The following is a 22,242-nucleotide window of genomic DNA, read 5'->3' on the forward strand; positions in this document are numbered from 1 at the left end:
CTCCTCCTCTAGTGAGTGGTCTGAAGGATCTGAGGAAGAACGGTTGTCTTCAACATTGCCCTTAGTGAGCGTGGTGGCAATGATGCGCAAGATGAGGTAAGTCCAGTACACATGCAATACTAGCAATGTGCACAATAGCCCATTGAAAATGTAGTAGGCAGGGAACATGGGCACAATGGTGGGGGCCTCAAAAAGTGTACTATTAAGAATCCACAGGGGATAAATACCAACCCGCGTTATAATCCACAACACAGCAAAGATAGCAAACACAGCATCACAGAATGCCTTGTGGCCTGAGTAAATGCTCATTTTGGCCAGCTGAAGGGGGATGTCAGCACAGTCATGAACAATGAGGACCAGCGTACCAATGCGAGTCAAGTTGCAGGTCCAGGAGAATGTGATGAGTGCAATGGTGACCAGGTGATGGAAAAACATCTGCCAGAAGTCCTTACGTCGAATCTCAAAGAAGTGAGTGAAGGTCATGGACCAGTAGAAGGAGAGGGAGACCATGTAGTACCACCATACATCTGTGTCCACACTGTGATTCGGGTAGTCATACCAGCAGTACCTAATATCCCATAACCATGGTTTGCCAGACATCACCCACAGGCCATAAACAAAAATGAAGGTGTAGTATGTGCACTGCCAGGCACACTCCATGAACTTTGTAAATTTGTTGATGCGAATGTGAGCCGTCCTCAGCCTCAACCAGCGCTCCACCTGTCGTTCTGACCACCCAAGGAGGCTAGCGCTGGCACTCACCTCACCATCAGGAACCTTGGACTTGTATCGAATAAACAGCTGTTCCAGAACCTCAATGGGTTCTACAGGGCGTGGCTTTACATCCCTCAAACCCACTGCTATAGCAATGCGAGAGTAAACCAGTTTATTCAGCACTAAGAAACGCAGGGCAATGGCAATGAACGCCATGACAATTGGATATGTCCACAAGTCACTCCAGTTGGCATAGTGGACCTTCTCATTGGGCACCAGGTCCTCCCAGGAGTAGTTCGGAGGCAGCCACACCCTTCGGTTCCAAAACCAAGATGAAAAACTGCGCCACATCCACGCTGCCATCCTGGGGAGAGGAAACTCCGTCACCAACTTTCTCTTTTCTTCAATGGTAGGTTAAAAGGGTCATTCTTACTTAAATAAGAACAGATAATCTGTTTGATCAACACTGGCAATTAACTATGCAAGAGTGGAGCTCCTTTAATTTCTGAATGAAGACAAGGCTTCATTTCTTCAAAAAGACAAACAAAATTTTGCAAAAATGAACATACTTTTTAATGAGGAAAATTAAGTAAATATTAAAAAAAGCATAATCAAATAAAAAATCAAATAAGGTATATACCAAAGAATATATGCATTCTTTAAAAAGTCTGAAAAATTCTTGAGAAAATAACAGCCAAAAGGGATCAGTTTTCTGGTGTCATCTTCTCCTATGGCTCCTTAAGTATAGTGCATGCTGTGACACCTAATCCTCACACTGCACTTCACCTGCCATGACATCTTTTGTTGGGATGGCATTAAAGGGTCTGTAATCAGGCAATCAATGAATGCATAAACTTGGACAGTAAATCACTGCTAAACACAAGAACAACATAACCACCACAATCAGGCATTCAAAAGATACAGAACTGAGCAGGATCTTTAATCATAAAACTAATGAAAAAATATATAAAATAAACATATTATTCTTTAACAATACAATCAATTAAAGATATTACTTGATCTTAGCAGAAGTGAAATATGGCAATGCTATGGTGCTAATCTTTGTGAAGTGAAAGTCTCCTAACAGGAACACAGCTTGTCAAGAACAACAACAAACTCCAACCTACAAAGTAAAGTATAAAGTCATAAACATAATTCTTGAACAAATAACCACCTTTCCTAACAACCACCACTTAATCTAGCACAAGATCATTCCTGTTCTCATGTCTAACTGAAGTGTAAGAATAGCATCAATGTATAAAAACATTTGGTACCAAAAACTTCAAAGCTAAACTGAGTTTTTGAGTTTTTTTTTTTTCTACACTGAACATATTTTGACTGTCCTTCACTAAAAAAAAAAAATGGAAAATTATGTTGTTTCCAAACATTGCTTATTCTTTAAAGAGGTCTTATCTCTCCATGTATGGAATATTGTTCCTGCATATGGGGAGGTTCAACTTGCACAGCCCCCTTAAACAGTCAAAAACTTTTCATCTCATCAATTCCTCTCTTCTTGTAATGATCACAGCTGAAGTCATTTAGCAGTTTTCTAGTAATCTTGACCACCAGTGCTGCCTCAGACTACAAGGCTTGTTACACCATCAGACTCTTAATTCTCTTATTCACCAACACAGTGTTGCCTTCCTCACTACCTTCTACCATTATTTCCATGCTTACTGCTCTTCCTAATGTGCTAAATGGATGCCTCCTCATTTCTATGGTTTTACTCAACAAGATTTACTATTTACTCTTATCCCTATTTTGTCTACATTATGAATGCAAGAGTCAACCAGTACATTCACTCTTCCATTCCATTTGCTGGTAAACACTGTAACTCTCTTCCTACTTCTACATTTCATCCTATTCCTTTCCAGGTGAGGCATTTTAAGTTGCATTTTTTTTTTTTTATCTTTTCCCCTTGAACTGAGAGAGAGAGAGAGAGAGAGAGAGAGAGAGAGAGAGAGAGAGAGAGAGAGAGAGAGAGAGAGAGAGAGAGAGAGAGAGAGAGAGAGAGAGAGAGAGAGAGAGAGAGAGAGAGAGAGAGAGAGAGAGAGAGAGAGAGAGAGAGAGAGATCCAGCAATGTATACAGCACTATTAAATTGAACTACATGCCATCACTTTACATCTAAGCCTCACCAAAACAGACTTGCATTAAGCAGGACAACACAATGCTTCCACTTCAATATCACTCTGTCCCAACCATTCATTTGCTCTCATGACACTGAAGCTGACAAAAGCACTGGAAGATATTTACTGTATCACTTGAGAGAATCAATAACTTAGACAGTTACTTTTGTTCTCTAACTTGACAACACCAACCCTAAAGTTTAGTTATGAATCAATTTAATGACATGATTATAAAAATATCCAGTGGCAAATAGTGGTGACTTAGTTGATATGTTATCCCATACATATCAAGATGATGAGCCAATTAGAAAGGATTTTTCTTTTAATAGAGAGAAAATTATGTGAAACATCAATGCCCATCAACCACAGTAAACCTGCATTATATGGAACATTCAGCTATATCAGATTCTTTCAGGCCTCCAGACAAACTATATATAAACCAGATGAAATTTGGTGTACAAGACAGGAATCTGGACACATGTACAGGCCACAGTGTAGTGCAGCAATCACTCCTTCAGTACATTCACATTGATATTCTAAATCAAGCTCTGTAAGAAACACCTAACTAGTTCCATCATCACTCTACTCATGAAATCATTGCATCATTATCTGATCATGATCTGTATTCCTTCAGTCTCTCACTGTTCTTCATATGCACATCTGTTTATTTGAATTACTGTTAGCAAAGATCTGTTTCAACTTTTCTTGCTGATTCTTTAAATCATACACAGCTGATGATCCTATGCCATAACCTTCACACAAGTGATGAACAGAAACATCACAGTCCAGCAGTCCAGCTTTTCCAACATTCACTTTACTTTTATTGCTATTGTGTTATGTCTGTTTTGTGCCACAATTTTCACTACTTTTTTTTCTTCTTTTTCATAACTAGTATAAAAATTAAGGTCAGAAATAAAAGCTAAAGAGAGTAGATGCCTTCAAGTATATGGGATCTACCATATCAGTAGATGGCAATGAGGATAAAGAAGTAACTAGAAGGATCCAAGTGGGACAGAGAAGATGGAAGGATGTATCAGGGTTATTGTGTGACAGGAAAATGCCAGTGAAATTAAAGGGAGAGGTTTGCAAAACTGTAGGGAGACCAGTAATGATGTATGAAGCAGAGGCATTATCTGTGAAGAAAGTAAATGAGAAGAGGATGGAAGTAGCAGAAATGAGGATGTTGCATTGGACATGTAGGGTGATGAGGGAGGACAGAATCAGCAATACAAGGATCTGAGGAACAGTTAAGGTGGGAGAGATTTCAAAGAAGGCACAGGAAGCAAGGCTTAGATGGTATGGGCATGTAATGAGAAGGGATAGAGCAAGTGATGAGAAGAGAGCCCTGGGCATGGAAGTGCAAGGAAGGAAGAGGAGAGGAAGACCCAAGATTAGATGGAAAGAATGCATACGAGATGACATGAGAAAGAAAGGACTAAATACCAACATGGAGGATGACAGAGGAAATTGGAGGTGGCTCATCAGAACCATGTACAGAGATGGGTTAATAAGCTGACAACAAAGAAGAAGAGATAAAAAAAAAAACAAAGAAAACATTATGCTTAGCACCAGTTACACACACACACACACACACACACACACACACACACACACACACACAGTGGGGCTTCTTGAATGGACTGGAAGTGTGGAATTGCTCCCACCCTTGAAATTGAACTCAGGTTTACTTGCTTTGTTTGTATCCTAACATATTCCACATAAATAGCAACAGTAATCTGTCAGTATAATTCCACACTGATATCAATAATAAGTAAAATCTTTTACAAAATTCTGTTATGATTTTTACACTTATTACTCTTTCTTTCTTGCTCCCTTTCTATCCCAACACATTTCACAGACAACAGAGCAATAGTAAATTGTCAATATGACTCCAAGCAGAAATTGATAATACATAGGACATGTAAAATCATACCTAGTAATACTTTTTTTCTCTTTTTACTACAGTGACTACAGCAGTACCACGCTACTGTACAACTGTAGTGTTGTATGTGGCTGGTCACCCATGGCATGTTTAAAAAATAGAGAATATAGCTAGCTGAAAATATACCAAATTTAATGATGCCCGAGTATCGATAGTCAACTCTACCACATCTGATAGCATTCCTGACCGTCTTGGATATACGCCCAACATTCTTGACTTTTTCCAAACCTCTAATCCTTCTGCTTATGCTGTTACCCTCTCTTCTCCATTGGGCTTCTCTGATCACAATCTCATATCTGTATCTTGTCCTTTCGCTCCAGTCCCTCCTCAGGATCCCCCTAAGCAGAGGTGCCTCTGGAGTATTGCCTAGTTGGGGGGACCTGAGAAGGTATTTTGCTGATTTTCCTTGGAATGACTACTGCTTCCATGACAGAGACCCGTCTCTGTGTGCCAAGAGCATAACAGAGGTGATAATGTCTGGCATGGAGGCGAACATCCCTCACTCTTTTTCTCGACCTAAACCTTTCAAACCTTGGTTTAACACAGCCTGTTCTTGTGCTATACATGATAGAGAGGTAGCCCAAAAAAAAGGTACTTGAGCCTTCCATCACCAGAATCTCATGCACTTCATATTTCTGCACGGAACCATGCCAAGTCTGTTCTCCAACTAGCCAAAACTCCTTCATTAAGAGAAAATGTCAAAATCTTTCAAGATCTAACTCCCATCGTGACTTCTGGCATCTAGCCAAAAACATCTCCAATATCTTTGCTTCTTCTTCTTTCCCTCCTTTATTTCAACCAGATGGCACCACTGCTATCACATCTATCTCTAAAGCTGAACTGTTCACTCAGACCTTTGTTAAAAACTCTACCTTGGATGATTCAGGGCTTGCCCCTCCCTCTCCTCCACACTCTGACTACTTCATGCTATCTATTAAAATTCTTCACAATGATGTTTTCCATGCCCTCACTGGCCTAAACCCTCGGAAGGCTTATGGACTTGATGGGGTCCCTCCTATTGTTCTCCAAAACTGCACCTCCATGCTTGCACCTTGCCTAGTCAAACTCTTTCAACTTTGTCTGTCAACATTACCTTTCCTTCTTGCTGGAAGTTTGCCTACATTCAGCCTTTTCCTAAAAAGGGTGACCGCTCTAATCCCTCAAACTACTGTGATATTGGTTTAATTTCCTGCCTATCTAAAGTTTTTTAATCTATCCTCTACAGGAAGATTCTTAAACATCTATCACTTCACAACCTGATCTGATCTGATCTGATCGCCAGTATGGGTTCCGTCAAGGCCGCTCTACTGGTAATCTTCTGGCTTTCCTTACTGAGTCTTGGTCATCCTCTTTTAAAGATTTTGGTGAAACTTTTGCTGTTGCCTTGGACATATCAAAAGCATTTGATTGAGTCAGGCACAAAGCTTTGATTTCCAAACTACCCTCTTACAGCTTCCATCCTTCTCTCTGTAACTTCATCTCAAGTTTCCTTTCTGACCGTTCTATTGCTGCTGTGGTAGATGGTCACTGTTCTTCTAAATCTATCAACAGTAGTGTTCCTCAGGGTTCTGTCCTATCACCCACCATCTTCTTATTATTCATCAATGATCTTTTAAACCAAACTTCTTGCCCTATCCACTCCTATGCTGATGATACCACCCTGCACTTTTCTACATCTTTTCAGCTGTCCAACCCTTCAGGAAGTAAACAGCTCATGCAAGGAAGCCACAAAATGCCTGACTTCTGATCTCTCTAAAATTTCTGATTGGGGTAGAGTAAACTTAGTATTGTTCAATGCCACAAAAACTCAATTCCTCCATCTATCAACTCAACACAACCTTCCAGACAACTATCCCCTCTCCTTCAGTGACACTCAATTGGCCCCCTCTTCTACACTGAACATCCTCGGTCTGTCCTTTACTTATAATCTGAACTGGAAACTTCACATCTCATCTCTAGCTAAAACAGCTTCTATGAAGTTAGGCGTTCTGAGATGTCTCCACCAGATTTTCTCATCCCCCCAGCTGTTACCTCTGTACAAGGGCCTTATCCGTCCATGTATGGAGTATGCTTCACATGTCTAGGGGGTTATCACTCATACAGCTCTTTTAGATAGGGTGGAATCAAAAGCTTTTCATCTCATCATCTCTCCTCTAATTGACTGTCTTCAGCCTCTTTATCATCACCGGAATGTTGCATCTCTTGCTATCTTCTACCACTATTTTCATGCTAACTACTCTTCTGATCTTGCTAACTGCATGCTTCCCCTCCTCCTGCAGCCTCGTTGCACAAGACTTTCTTCTTTCTCTCACCCCTATTCTATCCACCTCTCTAATGCAAGAGTTAACCAGTATTCCTAATCATTCATCCCCTTCTCTGGTAAACTCTGAAACTCCCTTCCCGCTTCTGTATTTCCACTTTTCTATGACTCAAACTCTTTCAAGAGAGAGAGGTTTCAAGACATTTATCCTTCAAATTTTGACCACCACTTCGGACCCTATTTAAGACCGGAATCTCAGTCGGCTTTTTTTTTTACTGGATTTTTGTTGCCCTTGGCTGGTGTCCCTCTTACATAAAACAAAAAAAAAAAAAGCACGAACATGATAAGACACATCCCATCCCTCATTTCAACACCGAATATTCAAGAAGAATGTTTTTTTTTGTATTTAAGTAAGGTAATACTCAATGAAATACATTCTTGCACCAATATATAGGTAGTAGTCACATGCCATGCATTATGGTTCCACAGTGACATCCTTTATTTGTACCAAAATTTTCATCTCACAATAAACAACACACATCCCACTAGTGACTAATGTATATCAGTGCATGATGGAGGACATGTGATGGCACCCATGTCATGAAGCATCAATGCAAGATGTTAATGGCACAAAATATTCTAGTCTGTTAACTTATCAAAAAAAATATAATAATAATAATAATAATAATAATAATAATAATAATAATAATAATAATAATAATAATAATAGATAACAAAAATTTCATTGTAAAAGCCTGAATAAATTGTAGACAAATTTAAGAAGTTCTCCAAAAATGCATTCTCATTTTATCCAGAAATAATTATCCACATTTTGTAAACTCACACTACTCATGTGTCATCTACATGGAACACATTCCTTGCATATAATGAATATTTACCCCATCTCTCTCTCTCTCTCTCTCTCTCTCTCTCTCTCTCTCTCTCTCTCTCTCTCTCTCTCTCTCTCTCTCTCTCTCTCTCTCTCTCTCTTTCTCTCAGTAACACCTTCATGAGTTAGCATTCTATAAGTCAGAATTCCACACAAATTGACAAGGCAACAATATACTAAATTTAAAAAAAAAAAAGCATCTTGCATAAAGGCAATTTCTGCAAATTTTTTGGAAGTCACCACCATGCTGACTGAACTGAGTCAAGCCAGACCATACATTGCATAGCATGTGCAATAATAATTACAATGTAATTTAATCATGACATGACACTAAAAACGGCTGCTGGTTCTGATTGACGGTCAAGAGCTTGAGTGTCTGTAATGGCAACTCCTCAATGCAGTCTTGTTTATATTTGCTTTTATTTATTTATTTATTTTATTTATTTATTATTATATATATATTATTTTTTGCAGCTTGATCTGCTCTGGTTTTTCTCAAATATCGCTTAATTTTTGTTGTACCTTTTAAATCTTTATTCCAAAAACTGTATAGCATTTCTTGTCTTGCTTCAATGTTACTGCAGTTAAAAATGTGTTCACCAATAATTTGACCCTTTTCTGTGAACAGTCATTGTAATATATCCAATTGTCTCTTTTGGTCTTTATCTCTTCCCTTATCCTTCCTATCAATCCATTATCTCTCTCTTGAACCAAGCTGCTGCAGGTAAACAAAGCTTGTATGCAGGTGTTGCATGGTGCACGCAGTTGCTGGTGTGAGAGTGAAACTTGCCAACGCTTGGTCTTTCATGGCTGTTGGGGTAAAAGTGAGGAGACTTACTCATCCTGAGTTTCTTGCCCTAGCAACCACATGCAGTATGAAGCACCAACATAAATGCTTTGTTTACCTGCAGCAGCTTGGTTTAAGAGAAAGGGAAGAGACTGATAACAAGGATAAGGGAAGACATGAAGACCAAAGGAGACTAGTAAATAAATTACAATGACTGCATTTAGAAAAAAAAAGATCAGATTATTGAGGGGCTCCTCTTTGACAACAGTAATACTGTACTGTATGTACAAAAGAAATACCATACAGTTTTTGGTGAAAAAGGGAGAAAGGGAGAAAAGAATAAGGAAAATCAAATGTGAGCAAATCAGACTGCAAAAAAGAAACCATAAACAAGACTGCACAAGGGAAATGCCCTTGTATAGGCTAAACCTTCCAGAACCAGCAACTCTTCTTAGTGTCATGTCCTTAGAAAAAGGTCCAAAGAGAGGCTCTAGAGGAAGCAAGAGGATGAACCTGAAGACCCCAAGCCTGCAGGAGGGATTTTCAGGGATTTTTAGTGATATTTCACACATCAGAATTTTGATAAGTAGGCAAAGGATGAGCTCCTCATATATGTATGCAGAGAGAGAGAGAGAGAGAGAGAGAGAGAGAGAGAGAGAGAGAGAGAGAGAGAGAGAGAGAGAGAGAGAGAGAGAGAGAGAGAGAGAGAGAGAGAGAGAGAGAGAGAGAGAGAGAGAGAGAGAGAGAGAGAGAAATTTGTTGGGATGTCCACTAGTGGTCTCCCACATCCACAAGATACCTTCTTGCCTGTCTGGAGAGCTTAACCAGATCCAGCAATCTCTCACACTTTTTTATCAACTTTAAAATTATAAACAAAGCTCAGGGCATTGTTGTGAAATGCTCATGAAAATTTATATGGAAAAATTAATCCACAGATGTTATGTACCAAAACCAATTAGACAAAAAAAGGTGCTATCTCACGGCCTGGAAAACTTATGGGCTGCAAGGTTCTTGCAGCGTCTGCCATCTCTCACTTTCATTATGGCATTCTCAAGGATGAGGCAAAGACTTATCATAGCTGGGCACAATAATGAAAAAATATATCATGATAACTATTAAATGCTTGATAATGATACCATATCAGCGATGTGATAATTGATAGCTGGCAATAAATTTATCATCCGATAACCAATAAATCAATAAATCCAAAATTCAAATTCTTAGCAAAAATGATTTTGATACTTTAAATAAAAAAAATAGATAAATCCAAATCTTTACTTTTATATTTATCTTAGAAAACTTAGAAAAATCTTAGAAAAAGTTCAATTTCAATATCTATCCTGTCTCTTCACTGATGAAAAGTACATTTGATTTTGAAAGTTTAAAATTTCAAGATGCTCACATTTCAAAAGCTAAAATTACCAATTATCACAAGTTTGGAACAAAAAGTATCACTGATAACAATGAATCAATAATGCAGGAAAAAATAATTAATGGATAACCAATAACCTGATATCATTATCACAATAAATTATAGCAATAGTTTATCATAATAACACCCACCTATGACTCATTATCTTTTCTTGTTAGCTGCTTTGTAGAATTAAAAGTTATTTTAAGGTTTGATTTTGTGCTTTCAGTTTGCTCATTTTCTTCTTACTTTTTCTAGCTTTTTGATTGTTCTATACTCCCTATTTGTTTTGGTTCAGCTGGCTCAAATTATGAGGCACTGACTATTATCTCTTTCTCAACAAAATACGATGTCTTGTCTTTATGAGACTGAATTTCAACAGCATTTTCAGTTGATTTTGACATAAAAAAACTTCTTGCAGTTTCCCAATAAATAATACTTTAAGCCACACATACAAAAAAAATAAATAAATAAAATAAACAGAAATAAATGGAAGATATCATATTTTGCCCAGAATTAAATGATCATGTCCCAAAATTAGTAAACTAGCATTCAATCAATAACCCTAATTCACTCCACTCCTACGCTGATGATACCACCCTGCACTTTTCCACGTCTTTTCATAGACGTCCAACCCTTCAGGAGGTAAACATATCACACAGGGAAGCCACAGAATGCTTGACTTCTGATCTTTCTAAAATTTCTGATTGGGGCAGAGCAAACTTGGTATTGTTCAATGCCTCAAAAACTCAATTCCTCCATCTATCAACTTGACACAACCTTCCAGACAACTATCTCCTCTTCTTCAATGACACTCAACTGTCCCCCTCTTCTACACTGAACATCCTCAGTCTGTCCTTTACTTATAATCTGAACTGGAAACTTCACATCTAATCTCTAGCTAAAACAGCTTCTACGAAGTTAGGCGTTCTGAGACGTCTCCACCAGTTTTTCTCACCCCCCCAGCTGCTAACTCTGTACAAGGGCCTTATCCGTCCATGTATGGAGTATGCTTCACATGTCTGGGGGGGTTCCACTCATACTGCCCTTCTAGACAGGGTGGAATCAAAAGCTTTTCATCTCATCAACTCCTCTCCTCTAACTGACTGTCTTCAGCCTCTCTCTCACAGCCGCAATGTTGCATATCTAGCTGTCTTCTACCAATATTTTCATGCTAACTGCTCTTCTGATCTTGCTAACTGCATGCCTCCCCTCCTTCTGTGGCCTCGCTGCACAAGACTTTCTTCTTTCTCTCATCCCTATTCTGTCCATCTCTCTAATGCAAGAGTTAACCAGTATTCTCAAGCATTCATCCCTTTTTCTGGTAAACTCTGGAACTCCCTGCCTGCTTCTGTATTTCCACCTTCCTATGACTTGAATTCCTTCAAGAGGGAGGTTTCAAGACACTTATTCATCAATTTTTGACCACTGCTTTGACCCTTTTGTGGGACTGGCATTTCAGTAGGCATTTTTTTTTATTGGATTTTTGTTGCCCTTGGCCAGTGCCCTTCCTACATAAAAAAAAAAAAAAAAAAAAAAAAAAAAAACTTGTTGAAGCTGCCCAAGCTTTCAGGAAGATTGGAATTTGTCTGAATAATCAATCTGACACATTTTGGCTAATTTTTCTGATACATATTCTAAATTACTGGATGTAATGTCTGTCCTCTGACATCCACCATAATGCCAGGCATATTTTTTTAAACCTGTCCCAAGACATAAATTATAAACATAAGGTCGGCTCCACACACTCAGATTTTTGCTTCGGCTTATCTGTGCTGGCAAAACTGACACAGTTAAAACAGAATCCTGCCAAGGCCTCTACACAGTACAGTTTTTGGTCTGTGGCATCCAGTAGACAACATGGACGGACATGATGAAAACCTGCTTCTGGCCGTTGTTGTGTCAGGATATGTCATTAGGAAAAAGAGAAATGAAAGGAAAGGCCAGAGGAAGATCTGGTATAAAATATGGCTGTTGAGGAGAAAGCAGTTTTCACACATGAATCTACTGGAGATGAAGCTACAAAGTGATGACTGGGTACAGTTACCTTTGCATGACAAAGGAAACTTATTTGTGTCTTTTATCCTTGGTTGTTCCTTTGACTGAACAAAAGGACACATGCATGAGGAGGGCCATTATCCCTGATGAATGTCTGACTGCTACACTCAGATTTCTGGCAACAGGAAGATCAAGTAGCAATTCATGGTACACAACAGCATGTCCTCACAGGCACTGAGTGAGAGCAGGGACAGCACAGTGGAGAACCTTAATAGATGCACTCAAAAAAAGGAAAGAGAAATAGTGATACCACATACTTTATGTACCTTCTTTCCTGATCCGGATTACACTTTTCTCCTTTTTACAGTGCAGTTTTAGCACACTGTTGAATTTGCCTCCACACCTTCTGGTTTAACTGCACTGTCCAAAGCTGTACAGTTAACTTTTCTTTCATCAACAGATATCGCACAGGCCAAAATTTTGGACTGTACAGTTAAAACTGCACAGATAAAACTTCATCCACAAGCTCTATTTTAACCGTGTAGTTTTTGCCTGCAGTTAAGCTGGAGCAAACACTGAGCATGTGGTGCCGGCCTAAGTTTCACCTGTATCAGCAAGGACTGTGCCTCCCTCAAACGGGAAGCTGTACTCATCACAAGTAATAACTTTGATGAAAAATTAACTTAAGAAAATTCATGAATTTCTCTCTCCTCTAACACTACACAGGGCTTACTCCAGATTTCCTGCAGAAAGGACACAAGGTACATTAACTAAAGCCTTGTATATCTCGCGGGTCTGTTATTTATATCCGGAAGGCTGGAGGCTAACTGCCCTGGCTATACAACACCAGTCACCAGAGTACTCACATGACGAGGCTGACCGCCGCCGCCCGCTGCCGCCTGCCCCAGCAAAGTAATGTAACTCACAGGTGTCACATGTGGCCCCTTCGCTGGAGTCATGTCATAAGCATAAGCAATGATGTGCAGCGTCTGTCAAGTGACGCCTAACCACGGATAGCAGCAGCAGCAATCCGTACATAACAAATACATAATGTTGTGGAGTGGCCATCCATGACTCCTCCCTCGGCTTTCTCCGGCAATACGGCTCTACATAAATAACTACACATCCAAAAATCAAATTTGCGAAGTTCAAAGACAGAACGTAATAATGATAAAAGCATTAAAAACATGACTTACCTTCAAGAAGCGAAAGAAGACAGACAGTTTAGCTCACACCCTCCGCGGTACCTCCTTGCCAACTACTGAAAAAATTATACATTCCGCATCGCATCGTGTCCCGTGTGAGAGGCTCAACATTATCAACATTACTCACTTTTCAATATATATATATATATATATATATATATATATATATATATATATATATATATATATATATATATATATATATATATATACATATACACACACACACACACACACACACACACATTATAGCCACTATGCTACGTCCCAGACTAGAATATGCAGCAATGGTGTGGTCTCCGCATATGAAGAAAGACAAAGAAGTTGGAAAGAATTCAGAGGGCAGCTACAAAGATGGTACCGGAGCTGAAAGACCTAACGTACGAAAGAGGTTGAAGGAAATGGGACTGCCAACTTGGCAAGTTAGAAGAGAAAGAGATCTAATAACAATGTATAAAATAGTTAACCGCATTGAGAGGATAGACAACAAGCAAGATCTGGTGTTGCTGGAAGATGAAGCTGGACGGACGATAAGGCACTCAAAGAAGATCAGGAAGAGTCAGTGTTTGAGGGACATCAAGAAGTACAGTTTTCCACATAGAACTGTGGATATCTGAAATGGTCTAAATGAGGAGGTTGTTACAGCACCAAACGTGCATAAATTTAAGGAAATTCTGGATAAATATAGATATGGAGACAGGACACTATAAGTCCTGCTCGAACCCTGTATTATACTAGGTAAATACAACTACACACACACACACACACACACACACACACACATTTAAATACGTAGTAAATGCTCTTTATTATAGTTCTTCAGTGTAAACTTTTCTTCTGTTTACAATAATCAAACAATATGCAATTGATAATGTGGATATGACACTACTAATTTTCTTTCCAACTGTTTTCTTTTTCATAACAAGAATATCATACAGTTATTAGTATTCCATTTCATGTAGGTCAATTCAGCAAGAATTCTCATTATGAAAATATGTAAATACAATTCCATTATAATTGCAAAATATATGGAATCATGAAGGTATATTTCGCTATGTAAAAACTATTACTAACTGATAAAGAATGACAGGAATGGAGTACAGGCGCACACTGGCAACCCACTTATAGTTAGATGGGAACCGGACCCTCTGCGCTTACAGCCGTCTCGCCGTCCGAAGATTAAATAATGTTTCATAGACAGTGGTGCAGAATTTCACCTGCAAATAGCATACGTCAGATGGCAGGAGACAAAATACGTGGCTAGTGCAAGGTAAATTAATCATACCATAATGTAGTTACTTAAAGTCACACCAAATCGAAACTACGGGAGATTTAAGTTTCATACAGTGCTGCTTTTTACAACAAAATAACCCACATGCATTACAGAGTCGTCTATATATTTCCTTTCGTGCAGTCAGTCTGCTGGTATAAAGACTATAACTATTTGTTTTGCAAGAGTATAATCAGACTTGAGATAAGAGCAGTATATTTGATAATAACCATGGGCTTTGACAACTTTTTTGGTGGTTGCGGTGTTACTAGATTTTGTAAGTTAAGATATTGTCTGACGCTATATACTTTCATAAGAACATAAGAACATAAGAAAATAAAAAAATTAGGGAAGCTGCAAGAAGCCGCCAGGCTTACACGTGGCAGTCCATGTACGTATAATGGGGAGTTTTCGGAACTAAACCGCTAGATGTTGCAGCTCATCTAACTGTAGGGAAGAGCTAAAATATTGTTGTAGTAAATCCCAGGTGCGTAAAGATGCATAGAACATTGATCATGATACTATTGAAATGATGTATCATGTATCGACTTTTCAATATCCGATATGAATAATATTGAGAGAATGTGGTGATTTTTTTTTTTTTTTTTTTTGTGATTATCGAGTAAACTGCTAGCATTATCTAAAATAAAACATATTACAAGTATAAAAAAAAAAGACTATTGATTTGGACAGTGAAAAAAAAAATTAAAAATCACACTATACTATATAGTATGACAACCTACTCAGTAACATCGTGATATATGGCTCTAGTTTTTTTTTTTTTTTTTTTGGGGGGAGGGGGATTTTAGCATCCCTCTCACGAAGCGAGCGACAAGGCAAAGCAATCGAGGACCAAAACAAACATCTCTCAGGCGATCCTGCTGCTGTTGTAGTGTCCAGCTACCGTAATCCATTGCTTAGGGCGTAGTGGAGATGGGCACCGCAGCAACATTAATAATGAGACATTATTACAATTCTTGCATCATAGCGTCTATAATAAAATTGGAGTAGCAAACACTTAAATAAGTAAACTCCCAGACATTCAGGTCCTGATGATCTGATGACTGAAGCTTCCCTCTGTGTCTCTCGCAGGAGTGGCGTCAGCTGGGCGTCAGGTTGGGTGGAGCAAACCCAGTGAGAGACTGAACAACATCTTTGAAGCAGCACAGGAAGCAAGGCATGAGTCCAGCACACAGCTGCACATGCAGGGAAGGAAGGTGAGTCCATCCAGGGCACGGCAGTCACGCGGGACTTCCAACGTAAGTCAACATGAGTCCCTTGACTGCCGAAACCACCGCTTACTCCCAGGGGCCAGGGTGAGGCGCGCCACTATCCCTCAGAGGACACACAAAGCACATGGACACCATAACCACCACCACCACACCCACAGCCACCAGGATCAGCGGGAGAGGCAAGGCAGTGGACGCCGCCTGAGGAAGCGTCACCAGAGTCGCCAGCAGCAGCAGCAGCAGCGTCCTTCTCGCCTGCAGCTCTCCCAACCGGAGTATCGCGTGACGCTGAGGGAGGACGTGCCCATCCACACCTCCCTCCTGACGGTGAGTGTGAGGGTGCTGTGTGTGTGTGTGTGTGTGTGTGTGTGTGTATACAGTCCTGGTCGTAAGTCGAGTGAGGTACCACACTTACTGCCACCGTGTTGGACGTCTTTTTTCTCGTTCTCAAGGCCTCTGATCTTTTCTGAACCTATCAATTGTCAGGTTTTATAAAGAGACGTGATGTTGAGGCAAAACACAAATTACAGTAAAAGAAAATACTAAAGATCACTCTACTTCTGACCACGAGTATATTATCTTGTGATCACACACACACACACACACACACACACACACAGGCCAGCTACTCGATTTCAACATCAATCAGCCGCCTTCCAACAAAATTAGATGTTTTCGGAACTCACCAGGTTTACCTTTCACTTGGCTTGAGAGGTGGAGGTAGCCGCACCAGACACCCGTGGAGCCGAGCACACTAGCCTGCCATTTTAAGTTCTCATTCTTATTGGCTTCCCATGAGACCAAAGGTAATGCTTTCTCTGGGAAATTTAGGAGTTATAGTTAGCTCTGAACTCCGTCTAGGGAAACAATGCATAGAAGCCAGAAACAAGGCAAATAGGGTACTAGGATTCATTTTTAGGAGTGTTAAAAGTAGAAGGCCGGAAGTAATATTAAAGTTATACTTGGCGCTGGTCAGACCTCATCTAGACTACGCTGTACAGTTCTGGTCCCCACATTACAGGAAAGATATAGGTCTATTATAATCAGTACAGAGGAGAATGACTAAAAGGATACAAGGGATGAGGAGTATTCCTTACGAGGCGAGGTTGAAGCTGTTAAATTTACATTCTCTAGAGAGACGTAGGTTAAGAGGGGACCTGATAGAAGTCTTTAAGTGGTATAAGGGTTATAACAAGGGAGATGTAAGCAAAATTCTTAGGATCAGCAACCAGGGTAGAACAAGAAATAACGGGTTCAAGCTTTAAAAAATTAGGTTTTAGGTTTAGGAAGGAGATAGGAAAAAAATTGGTTCTCAAATAGAGTGGTAGATGAGTGGAACGGACTCAGTAGTCATGTAGTTAGTGCTAGGACACTAGAGAGCTTTAAGATTAGACAAGTTTATGGATGGGGATAACAGATGGAAATAGGTAGGTGTGTTTCATACAGGGACTGCCACGTGTAAGCCTGGTTGCTTCTTGCAGCTTCCCTTATTTCTTATGTTCTTATGTTCTTGTTCAACCAGCGCGGCCGAGTCAGGTATTTGTTGTGGTTAGAGATACAGCATTACTATCGCTAGGACACTCGAGTTGCCATTTTTTTTTTTTTATCAAAATTGCCGTTTCCATAAACTAGGAAGGAGATATATGTAATTTGGACTTTTGACATGTTGCTTTTATGTTTACTGTCGTCTAGATTAAGACGTTTCCAATCAAGAGTGTATTCATTTGGAAATCTTAAGATGACCAAATAAATCTAAATGCCGATTCACTAGAAAATCAACTTATATACATTTGTTCATGAAAAGAGTTTGATTTTACTTGTGTTACTACTTAGAAGGGATTACGTATATTAAAAAAATATATTATATAAGCCCATTGCATCTTCATGTAAATAGAATAACACTATAGGTATATCTGATATTGCTTGTATGTGAGAAGAGTTTGTGTCTGTGCTGCCACCTGGTGACAGCCACTAGTTCTGAAAACTCCCCATTGGTGTGTGTGTGTGTGTGTGTGTGTGTGTGTGTGTGTGATTACTTAGGTGTGATTACTTAGTTGTGTCATGCGGGAAAAGAGCTCTGCTAGTAATTTACCATCCCGTCTCGTGTGTGTGTGTGTGTGTGTGTAGTATATTTCGTAATTTTCACAGCAATGTAATGTTTACAAATAACACATCGAAAATTCATAGAATTAACTTAAGCATGTGATAATGTAGCCACTCTATATACAGAACTGTATTAAAATTAGTAACATTTTGTTATGCTCACGGATTCTGCTGCGGGTTGTTTGTTGTCAACTCTCACTGTCGTCGACAAGACACAATAAGCCGTGAAGAAAGAGAGAATGCACGTAGTTTCTTGGGTTTGTTCCCCAGTGATACTTTCAGTCCCAGTGATGGGTTTACTTCTCCCGAACCCAAGTTTGATGATGTGGCAGGCCGGTTGAGTAATGTACTACTGATCCACGGAATTTAGATAGAGGAGGGCGAACGACCACCGTCATCATGACTTCATAAAAAAAATAAAATAAAATAAATAAATAAATAAATAAAAATGAAATAAATAGAGCGTAGCTTTTTGACAGTCATTCACCAACACGAATAGCTTCAACGATACGTTACGAACGATAATAGAATTATATAAATAACTGAGAGAGAGAGAGAGAGAGAGAGAGAGAGAGAGAGAGAGAGAGAGAGAGAGAGAGAGATCGTTCAAACTATTATCAAAATATTATCGTACCTACTTTTACATCATAGCTGTATTATTGTTTGCCTAATGTCTACTGTTCATGAGTAGATTCTCGCCTTCAAATAAGGATCTAGTTTCTTACCAGTTTGAACGATCTCTCTCTCTCTCTCTCTCTCTCTCTCTCTCTCTCTCTCTCTCTCTCTCTCTCTCTCTCAGTCAAGTATCCACCCGCGACTACCCAATCGTGGCCCCAGTAAGTGCCAAACTGCCAACCAATAAAAGTATCCAATACGTGCACATTGTACAGGGCTTGGTCGTTTGATGTATTTTGTCTCTTTCTGTTTTTTTTTTTTTTTTCTTTCTTTTTAAGTTGCCAAGTATACTACCTACATGAAGGATCCTGTATGCTGTGTCCCGTATCAAATCAACATTTATGCACTTTTCTTTTTTTCTTCCTTTTTCATCAACCAATTTCAGGGGCCTGTGTCTCCTCTGCTATTTCGTTCTAGACCTTCATCATCGAGGTAGCCTTGAAGCACTGGTAGTGGGGTGCGTGGGACTGTTATTTTATTAAGAAAAGAATTTCAATTGCTTCACCTATCCTAACCTAATACAACTTATGTAGGTACGTGCGTAAATTACATACTTACAGTTAAGGTCCTACTTCATACAATCTCCTAAAAATTGAGTCAGTTGCATTTTCAAATTAGTCTTAATGCCACATGTAAACCTCCCAACAGATTGTCATGTTGTAAGGCACTTTGGTGATGGATTCACATAACCTTCATGGCGAGGAGTTGATGGCTCATGTGATGTGTTGGCGACTCGTCATCATCCTCATCACCGGTAGACACACCTCCCAGTATCCCAAGCCTCCTCATCTTATAAAATGCCTTGATGTTATAAGTTCCACTACAATTGTACTTGTATCCAATACATCCAGCCCATCACAAACTGCAGTCATCATTTCTATATAAACTACATTCAATATATACAGCACATCGGAGTCGTGATTAGCTGCCGGTGTCACTTGGGACCCTGTGCTATAGTGGCGCTCCTAATGGTGCGTTTGAGCTTCGTAGAGCAACCGACCCGTAGGAGATTAATCGGATATTAACACCAATAATGCGAAATGGAACAAGAAAAGTAACGATGTTTTCGACACCAGAAGCCTGTAAACATTTTTCTTCCAAGGTGGTTGCTTGTGGGAAATTTCTTCTCTCTCTCTCTCTCTCTCTCTCTCTCTCTCTCTCTCTCTCTCTCTCTCTCTCTCTCTCTCTCTCTCTCTCTCTCTCTCTCTCTCTCTCTCTTTTAAACTTTTAATTTCTTTTCGGATGCGAATAATTCTTCTGAACAACCAGTCAACAAAATAACATACAGACCACTTATCAATATAAATTAATTCACAATATCGAAAAGGCATAGAGCGAGCTGAAAGAGAGAGCGTGAGCTCATAGAAAACGATATTTGTATTGAGGGTGACTATATAATTTGGCAGCGTTAGTAGCTACAACATTGTTGAAAAAACTAGTGCCACTTCCTTAATCAGCCATTTTTTCTTGCAACTTATATAACAAGGCATAATTTCTGGCAGAAATATGATATGAGTTTCATGAACTAATATCTGCTGTATCATACTGTGATCTGGTCACGAAAACAAGCCGAATCAAACATACAAACCATTGATATAGTATGGAATGTATTTTTTTTTAATTTTTTTATGTAGGAAGAACACTGGCCAAGGGCAACAAAAATCCAATAAAAAAATGCCCACTGAAATGCCAGTCCCATAAAAAGGATCAAAGCAGTAGTTAAAACTTGATGAATAAGTGTCTTGAAACCTCCCTCTTGAAGGAATTCAAGTCATAGAAAGGTGGAAATACAGAAACAGGCAGGGAGTTCCAGAGTTTACCAGAGAAAGGGATGAATGATTGAGAATACTGGTTAACTCTTGCATTAGAGAGATGGACAGAATAGGGGTGAGAGAAAGAAGAAAGTCTTGTGCAGCGAGGCCGCGGGAGGAGGGGAGGCATGCAGTTAGCAAGATCAGAAGAGCAGAAAGCATGAAAATAGCGGTAGAAGACAGCTAGAGATGCGGTGAGAAAGAGGCTGAAGACAGTCAGAGGAGAGGAGTTGATGAGACGAAAAGCTTTCGATTCCACCCTGTCTAGAAGAGCAGTATGAATGGAACTCCCCCCCCCGGACATGTGAAGCATACTCCATATATATGGAAGGATAAGGCCCTTGTACAGACTTAGCAGCTTGGGGGGTGAGAAAAGCTGGCGGAGACGTCTCAGAACACCGAACTTCATAGAAGCTGTTTTAGCTAGAGATGAGATGTGAAGTTTCCAGTTCAGATTATAAGACTTATAATCTGAACTGGATTAGTAAAGGACAGACCGAGGATGTTCAGTGTAGAAGAGGGCGACAGTTGAGTGTCATTGAAGAAGAGGGAATAGTGTCTGGAAGTTGGTGTCGAGTTGATAGATGGAGGAATTGAATTTTTGAGGCATTGAACAATACCAAGTTTACTCTGCCGCATTCAGAAATTTTAGAAAGATCAGAAGTCAAACGTTCTGTGGCTTCCCTGCGTGAAATGCTTACCTCCTGAAGGGTTGGACGTCTATGAAAAGACGTGGAAAAGTTCAGGGTGGTATCATCAGCGTAGGCATGGATAGGACAAGAAGTTTGGTTTAGAAGATTATTAATGAATAATAAGAAGAGAGTGGGTGACAGGACAGAACCCTAAGGAACACCACTGTTAATAGATTTATGAGAAGAACAATGACCGTCTACCACAGCAGCAATAGAACGGTCAGAAAGGAAAGTTGAGATGAAGTTACAGAGAGAAGGATAGAAGCCGTTGGAGGGTAGTTTGGAGATCAAAGCTTTGTGCCACACTCTATCAAAAGCTTTTGATATGTCCAAGGCAACAGCAAAAGTTCCACCAAAATTTCTAAAAGAGGATGACCAAGACTCAGTAAGAAAAGCCAGAAGATCATTAGTAGAGCGGCCTCCACGGAACCCATACTGGCGATCAAATAGAAGGTTGTGAAGTGATAGATGTTTAAAAATCTTCCTGTTGAGGATAGATTAAAAAACTTTAGATAGTCAGGAAATTAAAGCAATAGGACGGTAGTTTGAGGGATTAGAACGGTCACCCTTTTTAGGTACAGGTTGAATGTAGGCAAACTTCCAGCAAGAAGGAAAGGTAGATGTTGACAGGCAGAGCTGAAAGAGTTTGACTAGGCAAGGTGCAAGCACGGAGGCACAGTTTCGAAGAACAATAGGAGGGAGCCCATCAAGTCCATAAGCCTTCCAAGGGTTTAGGCCAGCGAGGGCATGGAAAACATCATTGCGAAGAATTTTAATAGGTGGCATGAAATAGTCAGAGGGTGGAGGAGAGGGAGGAACAAGCCCAGAATCGTCCAAGGTAGAGTTTTTAGCAAAGGTTTGAGAGAAGATTTCAGCTTTAGAAATATATGTGATAGCAATGGTGCCATCTGGTTGGAATAAAGGAGGGAAAGAAGAAGAAGCAAAGTTATTGGAGATATTTTTGGCTAGATGCCAAAAGTCACGAGAGGAGTTAGATCTTGAAAGGTTTTGACACTTTATGTTAATGAAGGAGTTTTTGGCTAGTTGGAGAACAGACTTGGCATGGTTCCGGGCAGAAATATAAAGTGGATGAGATTCTGGTGATGGAAGGCTTAAGTACCTTTTGTG

The 22,242-nt window shown here is 39.7% G+C and overlaps 2 protein-coding genes across 5 annotated transcripts in view; one reads left to right on the plus strand and one right to left on the minus strand.

Annotated features, from left to right (window-relative positions):
• The window catches only part of LOC135102357 (bifunctional peptidase and arginyl-hydroxylase JMJD5-like), a 58,663-nt gene extending 45,242 nt beyond the window's left edge, over nucleotides 1-13,421 (minus strand). Inside the window, exon 1 of one of the 3 annotated variants that reach the window (XM_064007473.1) lies at nucleotides 13,326-13,412. The gene's annotated coding sequence lies outside the window, so the exon portion shown is untranslated. Of the gene's footprint in view, nucleotides 1-13,325 lie in introns of all 3 variants that reach the window. The other 2 variants (XM_064007466.1, XM_064007469.1) reach the window with 2 other exon arrangements.
• Nucleotides 11-19,672, plus strand: LOC135102360 (uncharacterized). Of its 2 annotated transcripts, none has more exons than XR_010269629.1 (2): nucleotides 11-96; nucleotides 15,697-19,672. XR_010269629.1 is itself a non-coding variant. In XM_064007478.1 (2 exons), exons 1-2 carry the CDS (start codon nucleotides 8,931-8,933, stop codon nucleotides 16,326-16,328), a joined length of 1,008 nt encoding a protein of 335 aa, XP_063863548.1. In that variant the 5' UTR covers nucleotides 8,750-8,930; the 3' UTR covers nucleotides 16,329-18,474. The 2 variants fall into 2 exon arrangements, 1 of the variants encoding a protein (XP_063863548.1); XM_064007478.1 differs by lacking the exon at nucleotides 11-96 and adding an exon at nucleotides 8,750-9,306 and having other exon boundaries at nucleotides 15,697-18,474.
• Nucleotides 19,673-22,242: the final 2,570 nt, after the last annotated feature.

The sequence above is a fragment of the Scylla paramamosain genome, chromosome 7 (genome assembly GCF_035594125.1).
Source record: "Scylla paramamosain isolate STU-SP2022 chromosome 7, ASM3559412v1, whole genome shotgun sequence".
NCBI lineage: Eukaryota > Metazoa > Arthropoda > Malacostraca > Decapoda > Portunidae > Scylla > Scylla paramamosain.

Coding starts and splice junctions, on each gene's coding strand:
- LOC135102360 (XM_064007478.1), top strand. CDS start 8,931: ATGACTGCATTTAGAAAAAAAAAGATCAGATTATTGAGGGGCTCCTCT. Junction 9,307..15,696: donor ACACATCAGAATTTTGATAA/GTAGGCAAAGGA, acceptor TGTCTCTCGCAG/GAGTGGCGTCAGCTGGGCGT.